At 49.6% G+C, this 16,804-nt stretch overlaps 1 protein-coding gene and 1 long non-coding RNA gene across 2 annotated transcripts in view; one reads left to right on the top strand and one right to left on the bottom strand.

Moving 5' to 3' along the window:
- The window catches only part of ABR (ABR activator of RhoGEF and GTPase), a 174,481-nt gene extending 159,413 nt beyond the window's left edge, over positions 1 to 15,068 (bottom strand). The window contains exon 1 of the mRNA XM_037070144.1: positions 13,773 to 15,068. Coding sequence (XP_036926039.1) covers positions 13,773 to 14,802 — 1,030 coding nt within the window. The 5' untranslated portion in view covers positions 14,803 to 15,068. The remainder of the gene's footprint in view (positions 1 to 13,772) is intronic.
- Positions 15,069 to 15,229: 161 nt separating this feature from the next.
- LOC119003634 (uncharacterized) lies at positions 15,230 to 16,251 on the top strand. Its single transcript, XR_005070001.1, has 2 exons — positions 15,230 to 15,547; positions 15,717 to 16,251. It is a non-coding gene; the product is annotated as an uncharacterized LOC119003634 (long non-coding RNA).
- The last annotated feature ends 553 nt before the right edge of the window (positions 16,252 to 16,804 follow it).

Genomic DNA, 16,804 nt, shown 5'->3' with positions numbered 1-16,804 from the left:
GAAGCAACCCTGTGCCCTTCTGAGACAAAGAGGACAGGCATGGGGTACCCGGGGGGTGCTCAGGGAGCCCCATAATGAAGTCCAGCGTGGTGGCCTGTGCTCAAAGGGAGCCTGTGGAGGCCGGTGTGGGCCTGTGAGTGCGCTCCCTGCCTGGCTGCCTCAGTGGGGCCATCAGAGAGTCCACAAGGCTCCTTAGAGACATGACACCCTGTGGCTTTCTCTGCTCTCAGCGGGAGAGGGCTCTGAATTCCTCGAGATGCTTTAAAATAAAACAAAAAGGCGCAATTATGCAGCCGAACCAAGGCAAGGCAGCTGCATACAAAGCAAGGCTTTCTCTGTAATAGGACCACAACCTCAGCTAGACAGTGCTGAGGCCTCACCTTCCTCCCGGGCTGCAGCTGGAAGGCATGGGTAATTGGATGCTCCACTGCTCCGGCTCTTGGATTATTCACACTGCAGGATTTCCAGAAGCCTCGGGTTTCAGTTAGGGATATGACCAGACAAGATGAGTAAGATACCATTTTTCACCTTCACAGTGTATCTCAGCAATAGACATGGCCAAACCCGTAATGACTGTGATAATGATAATGACATTCACCAATGCAGAGCTTACTGTGTATCAGCTGCTAAGTGCTTTATATACTGAGTAATTTTATCTTCATACCAACTTACTTAGGGATTGCTATCACATTATTAGCACCCTCAGTCTACAGATACGGAAACTGGGGCACACAAAAACCCTTAAGGTAGCTCAGCGTCACACAGCAGTTAAGTGGCAGAGCTGGGATTCAAACCCAGGCAATTCGGTCCTAGGCAGCATGTTCCTGACCAGCATACCAGTGACTGCATTTACACAGAGCTTACTATATACCAGGCCCTGTGTTAAACATTGTCCAAAAGATTATTCCATTTAATCTCTACAGCACCAGGTGAGGTATAATCATTTCCATCGTACAGAAAAGAAAACAGGTTTCTGGCCCTGGCTGGTGTGGCTGGCTCAGTGGATGGAGTTCCAGCATATGAACCAAAAGACCGTCAGTCTGACTCCCAGTGAGGGCACATGCCTGGGTTGCAGGGCCAGCTCCCCACTGGGGCGTGCAAAAAGCAATCGATGGACGTTTGTCTCAGATATCAATGTTTCTCTCCCTCTTTATCCTTCCCTTCACCTCTCTCTAAAAATAAATAAATAAAATCTAGAAAAGGAGGAAAGAAAGGAAACAGGAGAAGTACTGAGGGCACAAAATAACAAGCAGCCTACGGACTGGATCCAAACCTAGGTTCCTCTGATTCAGCACCAAGCTCTTACCCATCCCTCCGAACAGAGTCCCCGCCCACCTGACTTAACTAGCGTTTACGAAATAGGCCTGGAAAACCGCCTAGTCCAATCACCTTGTTTTAGAGATGAGCAGCTGCGGCCTGGAGAGCTTAGGAGTTAGTTATCAGATGGAGTAGGGTAACTTTGGCCCCAGAAAGAACTGGGCTCCATTCTCGTTCTGCCCTTTATTAGCTGTGTTACTTGGGCAACTGACTCGAGCTTGGATAGGATAAGTGACTCTAGGATAGATTTATTACTATAGCAGCAGCCCCCAACCTTGTGGGCAAGGTCCCATATGCCAGAGACCAGTTTCATGGAAGACAATTTTTCCACAGATTGGCGGGGGGCAGCAGGTGGAGGGGAGGCAGGCGGGGGATGGTTTCTGGATGACTCAAGCCCATTACATTCAAGCTCCCCTCCTGCTGTGCAGCCCAGTTCCTAACAGGCTCCCACTGGTACCTACCTGTCCATGGTTTGGAGGTTGGGGACCCCTGACTATAGAAAGGAAATAACAACACTCGGTCTCATGGGGCTGAACTGATTAAAATATACGTATAGTCTACACTCCTACTAACACTTGGCACTACAGAACCATCTCATTGCAATTAGGTATCCCCAATGTAAAGATTGATAGTTTCAAACTTTGGTTTATAAGTCTTTTTTATGATTTAAGATAAATAATGGTGTAAGTGATGAGTAGTTTAGAGGATGGCCCACAAATGTTATTAATAGAGACCTTGGAAAATTACATAGCACTTCTGGAATTTTTCTGAGTGTCACACTCATTCCAAATGTGCAAAAATCCCCCGAGGAAATCACATTTCTCAGAGGCCTGGGCAGTCAGATGTTTAAGCCTGCCACCCTCACAAATGAAGTTAATATACTACTATACAGTGGATGAAACTAATTTCCATGTTTTTTAATTCTAGTATCTTTTTCACTATGTTAGTGATTTCAAAATTTTGCATGTGGAACAATGGACCGTGCTGGAACGGCTTGTCAAGTTCCTTTGCACAAACATCGAGATTGGTCATGCACACCTGGTCATGCACATCACGTACACTCATTTTGTGTGGGGGGAGTCATATTTGGTTGCCATGGCTGGTTGTTTAGCAGGATATGCCTATGTGGCCAGTCCCCTTAAGAGTCTCAAATCTTGAAGTCTCAATCCTTGAGATTCAAAAGGACCTCTTTAAGAGAAAGTGTTCCACATATATCTTGGTAGTTTTCTATGAGAGAGAGAGAGAGAGAGAGAACACTCCCACGTAGCCTCAGACAAGGAAGGGCACCAAAAGCCTATGCTAGACCTCTCTGGAGTCTGTTGATACATATAGTTTTCTTGCTCCTTTCGCTCTGTATTCTCTAAAAAAATTCTTAGCCATGAGTACCATCTGCTGTTCTTCTGTATGAATATAAGTCAGGCACATATCTGAATCAGTCAGGAGAAACCAGATAATGCTGCAACAACAAAATGCACCACACATTTCAGCGACTTAAAATAGCTGTGGTTTATTTCTCACTCTAGTACATGTCCACTGAAAGCTGATTAAGAGCTCTGCTCTGTTTCTCCCTCTCTCTAGGACTCTGGCGGACAGAGCAGTCACCATACGGAACACTGGGCACTTCAATACATCACTTTCATACATCACTTCCATTCAAATTCATTGAACAGAACTAGGCAAAAAAAGTCCTACCCAGTTACAAGGAAACCGATAATGTAATCCTACCTACCATGTTCCTGGAAAGCAAGAGGGAACCCAAAAATTTAGTTTACAGTCCTAATGACTAGCAGGGGTCTCCATTAGTTGGGGAGGGCCTCCTTGGCCAGGTTTGAAAATCAGCCTTCCTCTGCATCCCCCGCCCTCAGGAAACAACACGCTCCCATCAGGAAGAGGGGCACACGGTGGCCAGTCCTCAAGGGCTGGGCTGATGGACAGGGCAGTAAGCTGGAAGGGCACACACCAATATCTCCCTGAGGCACGTGAAGTCTGAAACAGCTTCAGGGAGGAAAACCCACCACAGCTCTAGAATGTGTCTTATCAATGGGTTCTCCGGGTCCAAAAACAGAAGAGAAGGGGGTGGGGGAGGGAAGAGATGAAGATAAAGGCAAAGAAGACAGCAAGGAGGGAAAAAGAAAAAGGACTTTAAATGCTTAGAGACCCCAACAGTCTGCTCAACTATTCTTTTTTTAAAAATTTTTTTTAGATTATTTATTTATCTTTAGAGGGGAAGGAGAGAGGGAGAGAAACATCAATGTATGGTTGCCTTTCGTGCATCCCCTGCTGGGAGTTGGCCTGCAGGGAACCAGCCTGCAACCCAGGCATGTGCCCTGACTGGGAATCGAACCTCGATCCTCTGGTTCGCAGGCTAGTGCTCAATCCACTGAGCTACGCCAGCCAGGGCCTTTTTTTTTTTCCCCAACTATTCTAATCCCATAAAATTCTTACTTGAAAATGTACAATAATTATCTTATTTGTTTAGTGAATACAACATGCCAGCACTGTGCTAGGGGCAGCAATACCAGAATTAAAAGAAGTGGCCCCCTTCTAACTTGCACACACACACTTTACGGGCTTAGAATCCCATGCGGGTAGCAAAGAAGCAAACCATTTTCTAATAGCTCAAATGAGTGAATGTACAAAATTCAGAGGAAGATTCCAGAGCTGGTTATCCAAAAGCCATTCATAATCCCCTTCCCCTGAACACTCTACAGCAGAGGCTGAAGAGCTAAAATTTCTGATTGGCCAGTTCTCTGGTCAGCTAATGGCCATGTGACCCGGCATTAGCCAATAGCATGAAAATATCAGTTGCTAGGTAGGGCTTAGGAGGAAAGCTTTTTAAAGGGACAGCCAGCCAGTACAATCACTTCAGTCTAATGAGACTAAAGGGTAGAGCAATCACTGTGTTTTTAATTTGGAAGACAACCAAGGGGTAGGGGAGAAAGGTTAGAGGCAGAACAATTGGTTATTGCAATAGTGGTTTAGATTAGAGGCAATGGAATGAATGTCTAAATATTCATGAACATTTATTAAGTACCTTCTGTATCCCCAGGCACTATGACATTCTGGGGCTACAAAGACAAAAAAAAGATACAGGTCAGCACAAGGGCCCCTCTCACTATGCCAACTAAAACCCCATGGCAGGAACAAGGGGTGCTCATGGAACCTCAAGTATGGGATGTTCTGCCCCCTTCCCCAAGTCCAGAAAACACAAACAGGGTAAGACGGGACCAGAGGAAGTAAGGCCAGCCCCATCCAAAATCAAGACTGCCGCGATGATGGAAAAGCCACGGAAGAAGTGGATGGTCCTTTTGTGCACATCTCGCCCAAGCCAGCCCTGCTGTTTCCCAAGATGTGGTCTGGTTATTTGAAACCACTGCACATGGCCAATCAGAAAAGGAAATGGCACGGTTGTGAGTGAGGCCTAGACTCAGAACCAGCCCCCCCCCACCTGAAGAAAGGGGCCTGGAGTTAGAGTGGAGATGGCCGCACAACTCTCTGAATATCCCATGACTGCGCACTTTATTTTATTGCTACTATTTCACTGCTCACCCAAGGATTTGTTCACTGACTTTCAGAGAGAGAGGAAGGAAGGGAGAGAGAGAGAAACAGATCACTGCCTCCCGTCTGTGCCTGGACCGGGGATGAAACTTGCAACCTAGGTATGTGTCAACTGGAATTCGAACCTGCAACCTTTTGGTGTGTGAAGACCATGCTCCAGCCACCGAGTCACCAATCCAGGGCATGAGCATACACTTTAAAAGGGTGCAGTTTATAATATATGAATTATCTCTTAATAAAATTAACTAATTAATTTTGAAATCGAAGGGAAAAATAACCCCGCTACTTAGCTCTAAGCAAATTCGGGTTTGTTAGTTAGCTGGTCAGAGTGTTAGTTTCCTCATCTGCAAAGTAAGAATAGTAGTCCTGGCCAAGTGGCTCAGTCAGTGGAAGTGTGGTCCTGCCCACCAAAAGACTGCAGGTTTGATCCCGGACAGGGCATATACCTAGGTTGCAGGTTCGATCCCCAGTTGGGGCACAGGAGATGATTCATCAGTGTTTCTCACATCCATGTTCCTTTCTCTTTCTCTCTATCCCCTCCTTCCCCTCTCTCTAAAGTCAATAAAAAATCTCAGGTGAGAATTAAAAAATTATAAGAAGAACAGTACCTTAAAGTCAGAACAGAGCAGAAAACTGTTCTGAATATGCAAATGTGATAACGTAGGTTAAACACTTAACATAGTGACTAGCAAGTAGTAGAGGCTAAATATATTCCAGTTCCTTTCCTCCTAAGTGCCAATAAAAATTTTTAAACAATGGGGTGGGGGGGTGGGCAGGGTTGGGAATATAAGACAGAAACCTGTACGTGAACAAGAATTAAATAAAAATTATATTAAAAAAAATTTTTTAAACAATCATTTTCTCAGCAGCTTCAGGATGTGACACAAGCCCTCGGCAATCCCCCTTCAGACAGTCTTGTCTCAGGCAGACTAGAGCGAGGATCCGACGGGAAGGCAGAAACCCGAGCTGAAGGTGCTGCTCACTGCGGAGAGACTGCAGATCTGCTCTGCAGCTGCCCAGTGCAGAAGCAACAAGAGAGAGCCACGTGGCGTAAACATGGCTACAGAGACAGCATGGTAAAGAAAGCCAGGCAGGCATAGAGATTTCCACTTCTGATTCTAGTTGGGTAAATAAACGGAGTCCAGTTTCCAAAACAGTCACACCTACCCCAACACCTGGACAAGTCTATGTGGCTACGATGCAGCCGTGATGTTTACAGATACCCCCATGCCCCCTCTCCCTGCTATGATTGCTCAAAACAAGAATGAACCCAAAACAAACCTTACACAACCAGAACCGTCTAGCACGGTACCAAGCCAGAGAATTTATAGTTCCAAAATCGACCAGCACTTATCAAGTGCCCACCATGTGCCCAGCCCCCCAAAAGACACTGTTGGGAGGGAGACAGAAGCACAAGCCGTGTTCCTTGCTCTCCAGGAGCCAGCTCGCCTCTTCTTTTGAGAGCAGCTCTTCACAGTAAATGCATAAAAGTCATCGTGCCTTGCACAGAGCAGTGGTTCAGTTGTTACTTGTTCACTGGGCCAATGCGCTAATAGATGGCACAACAATAAGACAATTGTGTGAGTGGGGGGCTCACTCTGAGAACCATAAGATAGGCTGGAGTAGTTGGAAAACGCCTGTGCCAGAGGTTGCTAGTTGCCCACCCGATATCGATGCTGCCATTTCTCCTTGTAACACAGTCTCTATTTTATACAGATGGCAATATGCCCAGATAAAATACTACATTTCCCAGCTTCCCGTGTAGCTAGAGGTAGCTAATGAAATCTAAACAGAAATTGGTAGGAAAGACTTCGTGCCTTAAAAGGCAGACCAGCAGCTGCCACTGACTCCTTTTCTTCTAATTCTTGTCTGAAGCATGAATGTGATGACTGGCTTTCCAGCAGCTGTTTTAGACCATGAGGCGACCTTGGGACAGTAAAGCAGAAAGACAAAAGAAGCCTGAATTTCTGATGGTGTTGGACTGCTTACTTCTGGAATTCTATTATATGAGGGATAAATAAACCTGTAACCTGTTTAAGCCAGTTTGGCGGGGAGGGGGGGGTTGTCTTATGTGGAAAACCCGTATCTTAACCAATAAAAGGTTCCATTAAAAATCTAGGTCTTAAAGGAGAGGCTGGCTTTGCAACTGGGCAAATGGAGGTGGGAGGGCATCTCAAATGCCAGAGCGAGCACAGGAAAAGACACCGGCAGGAGCGAGCACTGGCTGAGAGCAAGTGGTAGAGGGTAGCAGAGAAGAAGCTGGAGATGGTTTTGCAGATGTTCGGGGAGACAGGGCTTGACTGGGGAAGGATCAGGCACCAGAAAGGAACAAAAAAGGAGCAACACACCTCTGGACCTGGAAAAAGGCAAGAAAGGAGAGAAAGAGGCAGACGAAGAGGCTTGGGCAACTTCATTACATGAAGAGAATGAATATGAGCTGTGCCTTGGTTCAGACGAAGTGAAAGTCCCTGTACTTAGGTCAGTAACAATAACACCATCTGAGACTTATTAAACACTTATGTGCCCGCCTGTGCGCCATGCCACTTTGAACACACCGTCTCACTGAGGCTTCGCAACAAGTCTTTGGTCATCATCATCACCCCTGCTAAGGACCCTGGGGCTTAGAGAGAGTCAGTAACTTGTCCAGTGCAAGTTTCACAGCCTGCAAGCTGGGGAACATCACGCCCAGTTTTCAGATGCAGAAAGTGTTTGTATTATTATTTCAAAGCCAGGAAAATGTATGAAGATCCTGACTTTAAAACCTAAAGGCCCAGAGGCAAAGATAGAGCCAATTGCTTTGTGAATAGTCTCTTAATAAGAAGAAAAATGGACTAGAGGAGTAAAAAAGTTTTCAGGCTGGCTGTAGAGGAGGAAAAATTGTTAAACTACCCACATCCTCTGACTGATCAGTAAAGCCTTCACGAGAGGCAGATGACGCTAAGACAGTGGGGGTGAGGGGAGGAGGGAGGCCGGCACCGAGGAACCAAGCAAACAGTGACACCATGTCAACTCTGGTTATAAATGAGTGACAGCCAGCCAGCAGTTCATGTATCTCAAATAGTTTTTTAATGTCTCGCCACAACAGGAAATGAAAAAAAATTACTGTATCACAGCTAAGGCTGGAAATCCAATACTTTAAGTTATTCAAACACATTCACTGGACACAAGGAACTTTATTATGGAGCAAAAATCTCACTAGTCACTAACAGGAAGGGGAAAAAAAACACCAGGTTATGAATGAAATAGGTAACATGAGTACCTAGCAGGTACAGAACATTTCCCATGAAGATTCAAAATAAAAAGTCTTCGCTGGCAGCCTGGTGGAAGCTGATGGTGGGCCTCCCCGCTGAGGAATGCAGAGCCCCACAGCGAGCCGGTCAGCAGTACGCACTGGAGGGGAAAAGCGCCAGCTCTGTAAGGCTGATCCAAGTTCAAATGCTGGCTCTGTTATCAGCCATCTGATTCTGGATCAATGTCTTTACCTCTCCAAGCCTCAGCACCATCATCTATACAATGGGACTACCCGTTTACACCCACCAAGCAGGCTGTGAGGGTAAACGAGGTGGTCCACTGCTCCTGTTACTACGGCTTTGGCAGGACTCACATCTTTCGAGTTCTCTGCTTATAATCCCAGGAAAGAAAGGACACTGGATAGGATGGGAAACGCCTGGATCTGGCTGGTAGGCCCTGCCTTAAGGGTCGTGAACATGTGACCACAGGTTACTCTCAGTGCCCCATGGTCTTCATCTGTCTGGGGAGAGGCAGGATTAGATGAACTCGAAGATCTCTTTCTGTTCTAGGCTCTTGAATGTTGCTGAGGTTCTAAATAACAGTTCTTAGCTGCCTATTTCAGGCTTTGACAGGTTACCTGCTGGGACATTGCTTCTTTATCTAAAAACCTATGACATCCACCCCAGGAGCCAAAGAGCCAGTGAGAACTGGCTCACAAACTTTGGCAGTCTCGACCCTTAACACAGAGGTAGGAAGTAAGACCTCAATAATTCCTTGTTGAGTGGGATGAGTGAATGCATTTTAAGGGTTAGTAAAAATAGAAACTCCTTCTCCACTGAGCAAAGTTTAATGCAAGGAGAAAACACTACCAATTTAAAATATTAATGATAGCTACTTTATCATCTGAACTAAAACCAGAATATCAGGTGAATAGTTACTACCAGTCGAAACGGGTAGTACCAGTTACTACCTGACGCTGAAAGCCACCTTCGGGCTTTGCTGGAAGCGAGCACTTTGGTCCACAAAGAGCACATGCCTGGCGGAGGGGATGCCGCAGACTGCAGAAGCACGTTGGCATGAAAAATAGAACGTCAGGGCCTCCTCCTGTGGGCACGCAGCTGTGGCTGCCCAAGAGCGGCAGCTGAGGAGGGGAGGGCTAAATTCCAGCAGGTGGCCGGCTGGCCTGAGAGGCCAGATCCACCCCGAAGCCCCATGCGTGGGCAGCAGCCCTGAGGGTTGACCTCAGCAGCAAATGGCCCTTCAGCAGCCCATTTGCTGAAGACCCCAAATGGTCTTCTGGGGACTTTACTGATAAAGAAAATGATAAGAATGCACTTACATACAGACACTACACATGTATGCACTTAATGCGAACTATGTGCCAGGTGCTTTGCTAAACTCTCTAAATACTTTATTGTATTTAATCGTAGCTACCCTGAGAGGTGCTACTATCTGAACCCACAGGCTCAGACGTCAGACTGCCTGGGTTCGAATCCTAAGTGCTATTTATAAGCTGGGTGACCTTGGGCAGGGTTATTGAAGCTCTCTGGACCCCAAGATTTTCAAATGTGAGATGCCAATAATCATAATACCCATCTCATAAATCTGTTATGCGGTATAAATGAGTTAATACATGTAAATGCTCAGAACAGGAGTCGGCACCAAGTTGAGTGTTGGGTCAGAAAGGTCGGCGGCTTATACGCAGTCTCACACCCGGGGAGCGCAGAACCAGGACACACCCAGGCGGACTTCACAGCACACTCGCCCCAACACAGCTGATTCCAGCTGCACAGCCCCCGTGCCCCAGCCCATTCACACCACCACCCTCACTCACGGCAATAGGGCCTAGTCTTTCTCGGTACCAACCAAGGCTACAAGGAGCTAAAAGGAAGATACTAAAAAATATAGCAACACCATTCTGCCCTGGCTGGTGTGGCTCAGGATCAAGTGCCAGCCTATGGACAAAAGGTCGCTGGTTTGATTCCCAGTCAGGGCACATGCCTGTGTTGTGGACCAGGCCCGATTTGGGGGTGTGCGACAGGCAACTGATTGATGTATCTCTCACACACTGATGTTTCTCTCCCTTTCTTCCTCTCTCTCTAAAAATAAATAAATAAATAAATAATTTAAAAAAGATTTAATGTCCTTTCTCTAAAAACTAAATTAAAAAATAGGCATTCCAACTCATCTAAATTCTGATTTGGCCACTCTGTGTAGAAAAACACCCGAAATGCGTCGTGGTGGTAAGGGTGCCTGCCGTCATCTAAGGGAAAACAGCCCTTTTCCCGGGGGGAGAGTAGCTCTGCCTCAAGGCCTTCTCATAGGAGGTCTCATGCGCTCTCTTCTCCCCTTGAGACTGAGAAGCAGGCAAGGCCTGAATTAGCCCATATACCTGACCTTCAGTTAAGGCTGTCTCAATACAGAAAATGCAATGATCGCTGGGGGAGAGGGAGAAACAACATGAGGGCCAATCCAGCAGGAGAGCCTCACCAGTTAACATGGCTACTCTGCCCTGGGTCTTGCCCTCCTGCCTGGAAGGTACCAGAAAGAGCCAGGGCCTTCCTAGGAAAAACACATGCACCATAGAAACCCAGAGCATCTGTGATTCAGAACGGGAGTGGCCAACATTAACTCAAAGAAAACAACCTGTAGTCACGGCTGCTGAACACTGCGGGCAAATCTGCTGTGTGCCAGGACCTGCTCGGAGCCCTTCAGAAACAGCATTCTGTTTCCTCCTCGAATCAACAGTATGAGGTAAGCACTGTTTGTCGGCCGCGTTTTACAGATGAGAAAACCGAGACACAGAAAATTCAAATAACTTCTCCCAAGATCACACAAGAGGTCTAGCTTCAGAGCCCATGGTCTTTATCAGCGTTTTCAAAGCTTTTTGTCCAGCCCACACCAAGAAATACATTCTACATCAGGACCCAGTATACACCTACACGTGTATACACAATGGAACCAGAAAAATACTCACCATGACCATGTGTGATGCACTCTGATGTTTTCTACTCTACTCTACCCCATTAATATATATATAGACCTAACTGGTGTAGCTCAGTGAACTGAGCATGGGCCTGCGAACCAAAGAATCGTGGTTCGATTCCCTGTCAGGGTACATGCCTGGGTTGCCGGCCAGTTCCCAGCAGGGGACACACGAGAGGCAACCATACATTGATATTTCTCTCCTTCTCTCATTCCCTTCCCCTCTAAAGATAAGTAAATAAAAAATCTAAATATATATATGTGTGTGTGTGTGTGAGTGTGTGTGTGTGTGTGTGTGTATATATATATATATATATATATATATGTATAATTCAACAAATATATATGGAACACCTAAAATGTTAAATACTGTTCTAGGCTTTGGAGCAATGTCAGTGAATGAAATCCTTGCCCTCTTGGAACTTGCATTTTATTGCAAAGGATGAGTAAGATCCATATGCAAAACTGTAGCATCTGAGGCGGTAATCTGGTGAGTGCAATGGATGGAGAGAAATAAAACAGGGACGGCCAAGCAAGGCCTGGCAATACTTTCATTCCTCACCACATGACTTCAGTGGGCTGTCACCCACAGCGTGAAAACCTCTGCCCTAATCCTTCCGCTCTAGTGCCTCTCTGTTCACCTGAAGACTCTTTCTCCTAGTGTGTGCCAAGGTGCAATATGCATGTGATGGTGTGCACATGTGTACACACATGTATAAGAGTGCATAGATGTGTGTGTGCATGCATGCATGCATGTGCATGTCTACCCCCCTTCACTTCCTCACTGGGGAGGTTTTGGAGCCAGAGGCAGGGCTCCCACATGCAACTGCGCAGAGGTTCCCTGCAAAGCTTGCCCTGCAGAGAGGTCCTGGAATGGGGCCCAAAACACAGCCCAGACACCCTTAGCCAAAGCTATGAGTGCCAGCCATGTGCCCTGGCTGGAGTCTTCAGTCCAGAGGAAAAAGAATCTTTTTTATCACTGATCCACCCAGAGGGGCCACGTTCTGTAGCTATAGGCTCGAGGGAATGCTAGTTCCTAGTCTGCATCAAGGTGTGTTCTGTGCTAGAGTGCCCTTAAGAAGAGGGGAAACAGCACGCAGAAATAGAAGTCAATCCCTGGGGGAAACCCAGTGCACTGGGCACACCTGGCAGGGTGATTGATGTGGGTCTGAGGGGGGGTGGGATTGGAGCCAGCTCTCAGGCAGCTCTGGACCACTTGAGTAGCCTCCATTGAGGGCATTTGAAGCTTGGCACTAGAGTACAATCTTCAGACTCTTCCTTTGAGTTAAAGGGGCACATAAAAAATGTTACTAGCACGGGCAGCAGAAGCATGACCTATGGGAAAAGTAGCCAATCACTGCTAATGAATAAGTGTAATTGATCACAACAGATGACTTGATGGACCTTCCAAATGTGCTTTTAGCAAAGTAGACCATTTTTCATTCAAATGCAAACCTACCCAGATAAGATCTAATAATGGAGATTTTGGAACAATCCCAGCATCAGTAATTTTTTTTTCCTCCTTTACTTAGCAGGAAGGCATCTGAAGTTCCTGGTCACAGCGTGAGCCAGAGACACCAATTTATACTTTCCCTACGGCTGAGGAGACCCTGACAGTCCCTGGGGCAGCAAGGAGCAATCACAGGCCGGCCATTCTGCAGCCCTGCCCTTTCCTCCACCCCAACCTATGAGGAGCTGGGTGGCTGGGAGATACTTATTCAAGAAATGTTTATCAAGCACTTACTCAATACTATGTGCAAGGCACCATGCGGACCACTACAAGGGGATGCAAAGTGGCCAAGGCCAGGCGATGTCCTCAGAAGAGAGGGCCAGATATGAGGGAAAACAGCAAAAGACAGGAGGTCCAAGTGGAGGTATCAGCTCACTCCAACCAATCAATCTTTCTGAGCGTCAGCTTCCTCCTTTATCGAATGAAGGCACTGCACTAGACATGATCACTGGGCACTGGGCCAGCGTGAAGACTCCATGATTCTAAACCCTTCCTTTCCCACTCAGGCTCCTGGGCTCCTACAAGCTGACAGATCAGGCGCAGCCTCCTAGGAAGAGGGCCAGACAGCAAAGGCAGGGGACACTAAGGATCATGTACCTTTTCCAGAGTGAGAACCTGTTCCAATTTGTTCTGTTCACAGATACAGGCTGGAGAAGACGAGAGATAAGTTCAGAAAAAAGTAAGTGGCAGATTTAGACTTCCACATCAAGGAGCCTGGGGGAAATGGGAGACACTGGAGTTTGTGCAGAGAATACCACCAGTGTAGCACAAAGGAACCTGGGCAACCTGTGGAGGGTGCTTTGGAAGAGGTGAGAATGGATGATGTTGCAACAGTCAGAGCAGAAAGGCTAAGGCCTAAGTGAAAGATTCCTCCCCGGGTCTGGCCAAGCACCATTCCATCACCCCTGCCGTCCCCGTAAAGCTTTCAAAAACTCGCCCAAGTCGAAATCACTTCGCACCACATTTTTCTTTTTCTTTCTTTCTTTTTTTTAAGTTCCACAAGTGGCTCCAAGGTAAACAAGTAAATCTTATCTCCTGCCCCCCCCCCCCCGCCGCCCCCAGGAGCCTGAGGTTAAAGTGGACCAAAAAGGAATGCCTGGGATGGGGTGCAGGAGGTGATCAGCTGCTCCCGGGGTGCGCGAAGCGGGGACCGAGGGAGAGGTGCGCCTACCTGCAGAGGAGCCGTCTTCGTGGTCCGAGCTGTTGTGGCTGCAGTCGCTGCCCCTTTCCGGCGAGCTGTGGCTGGGCGAGTCCCGCTCAGGCACCCTAAGGAATCTCTTGCGCCGCCACGGCGGAAGGTGCTCTCGGGCCCCGCGCCTAGAGGGCTCGTCCGCAGCTGTGGGCGAGCCCCGCCCGTCCTTGGCCTCGGACTCCAGCTGCTCCAGGTCGCGGCTCCGGCGCTGCTGCCGCCAGCCCCCCGGGATCAGGTGCATCCAGCGATGGGGGCTGCTCGCCCGTGACGGCTTTTCGGCCTCTTCGCGGGTCCCGAGCCGGCAGGGGGCCACGAGCAAGTGGCCTAGGACGAATTTCTCGTTTAAATCCACCATCTCGAAGTCGTGGTCACTGCTGTCACCCCCATCGTCCGCGCCCGAGGCGTCCGGCTCGCCCTCCTCTGAGCCCCGCCCCGCACGGGTCCCAGAGGACGACTCCTCTCTCGGGGCTCTGGGCACTGTGCCATCGGGGCCGGGGGGCGCACAGTCCTCCCGGGACCTGAAGAGGATGCGAGGCTGCAGCAGCTGCTGGTGGATGGCTGCGGTCAAACTGCGCACGGTGCCCCCCGCCCCCGCCGCCACGGGCCAGGTCGGAAGGTCCAGGCACACGTACGGAGGCGTCTCGGCCCTGGCGGCCACCTCCGGCTCCGCGCGCTCGGGTGCCGGGAGGTCTCCGCCGCAGCCCGCTGCGCCCTCCTTGCGGGGTGGCGGCGCCCGCTCCGGCGTGGCCGGCGCCTGCTCCTCGGCCGAAGCTCCGGCGCTGCCGCCGTCTCCGCCCTCGAGGTCCCGCTTCTCCCCGGCCAGGGCCGACTGCAGGTAGGAGACTTTAAACTTCTCCTCTGCCAACACCTGTTGCAGCCGCCTCAGGTTAACTTTGCAGCTCTCCAGCTCCCGCTCCATGTCCAGCACCGAGTCGAGCCGCATGACTGGAGCCTCCTGTCCGGGGAACTCGGCCTGCCAGTGGCGCTCAAAGTCCTGTGGGTCCCACATGCCGGCGCCCCTTCGGGCCTCCGGGGCCCGACTCCTCCGCGCAGCCGGCTGGGGTCGCACAGGCTCTCTCTGGAAGCCCGCGCTGGCGCAGTCGTCCGCCCTTCACTACAGCCCCAGGAGAGAATAAGAGAAAAAATAAAGTTTTTCCCCTTCCGCCCTCGTGTCTTTTTTTTTTTCCTCGCCCTCCTTCTGGTTTTCGCCTCTCTGACGTAAGCGTCTGCCCGCCGCGGAGGCGGGCGCCTGGGGGCCCTGGGCCCGCCCGGTGCAGGACGCACGCAGCTTGCGGTCTGCAGCCCCTGCCTCCGGGCCGATCGCCCGGCGGGCTCCGGCGCAGGGACAGCTGCGCCGGAGGCGGAGCCTGGGTGGCGCGGAGCCAGGCCCTGCAGGGGCGCCCCGGAGCTACCCGGGCGGCGGGAGAGGGGGAGAGGGCCGCGGTGGGGCGGGCCTTCCGCGCTATCCACCCAGAGGCGCCGGCGACCCCTGGACCTGGCCGCCGTGGGCCCGGCTTTGCACCTTCGTGGCCAGCCTGGCTGCGCAGCTTCAGCCGCAGCGCGGGCTCCCTGCAGCCAAGCGCGGGACCGCGCGGGCCGAGGAGGCGGGAGCCCCCGCGAGGGAGCGCGCAGGGGCTCCTGGGCCCCCAGCCTACCTTCTGTCGCCCGGCTCTCCGCTGCCCTGCCGGCCCAGAGTCAGGGCGGCGCCCTGGACCAAGAAGAAAAGGTGGAGGGAAGGCGATGTGTCGTGGCAGGTGTCGAAAGGAGTGGTCTCCTGGCCACGGAGTTGCCCTTCGCTGGGATTTATTGAGTCCCCTGAGCAAACTTGATCAAAATCACAGAGCTATTTAATCCCAAGCTGGGATAAAACTTTGTTGTTGTTTTTAAGTCATTTTAAAGTGTTCTCTCTACTGTTCCCTACAGTTTCTCCGGAAAGAGATGGTCAAGGGCTACAGTTACAATTGACTTTGCTTAGTTGCCCCTGTGACTGTAAAGCTGGGGGTACTCGCCAGTGACCAAAGAAACCAGGACCGTAGGGGCCTAGACACCTGGGTGTCTAAAAGGACCCTCCACTCCTCTTTGTGGCCTGAACAATCCCTCTAGGGAGGAAAAGAAAGGAGAAGCTTGGGGCAAGAGCCTGGACTGGCACTTGGGGTGGGGTGGCTAGGGCCTCGCGCTTCACCCTGCCCTCCACTCCTGGCTGCACCACACTTTTCAAGGGTCTCCCCGCTGTGCCCGTAGAGAGATGTCCTGTTAAGTTTTCTCGTGCTTGCTGAAAGCTGGGGTCCTTCACGGTGATGTGCGTTTCCTTTATTTTAAGAATGAGGAGATTGATCCTCTACGACAGCAATTTTCAGCCCCTGTGCCGAAGCAAACCTGTGTGTGGCAGGAACTTTTAAAACAGGCCATACCTGACTGGTCAGGGGCACTGCCCTCTTTTCCCTTAGACTGTCAAATTTAAAAAATGACAACGGTCAACATGACAATAGCTGTCCTCTGTAAAGGAAACAAAATTATACCTATTTTTGTCAGGTCAGCAAAAAATATATTTTTGGTGTGCCACATTTTAGTAATTAGCTTGTGCGGGCCATGAGATGGAAAAGGTTGGAAATCGGTGCTCTAAGTAACTGGACAGCTGGAAATTAGTCGGGTCCTGAAAGCCCCTTGGGGACTGGAGCTAAACTCCAAGAACTCCTCTCTCCAGCCCCCTGCCAGTCACTTCTCCCCTGAATCACCTAACAGACCCTTTCGATCTACCCCTCAGAATGGTATTGGGAAGATAATTCTTGTTTAAATATATATATTTTTTATTTTATTGATTTTAGAGAGAGGGGAAGGGAGAGAGAGTTGCTGTGCCACTCATTTATTCATTCATAGGTTGATTCCTGTATGTGCCCTGACCTGGGGTCAAACCCGCAACTTTGGGGTAACCGCCTGAGTACCCAGCCAGGGCTCCCAGGAAAGAAATTCTTAAGCACAAATGAGACAGTGCCAGGCTTTCACTCCGAACC

This window comes from Sturnira hondurensis, unplaced genomic scaffold (assembly GCF_014824575.4).
Source record: "Sturnira hondurensis isolate 20B ecotype Veracruz unplaced genomic scaffold, ASM1482457v3 Scaffold0018728, whole genome shotgun sequence".
Classification (NCBI taxonomy): domain Eukaryota; kingdom Metazoa; phylum Chordata; class Mammalia; order Chiroptera; family Phyllostomidae; genus Sturnira; species Sturnira hondurensis.
This window is presented reverse-complemented; position numbering and strand designations above follow the sequence as displayed.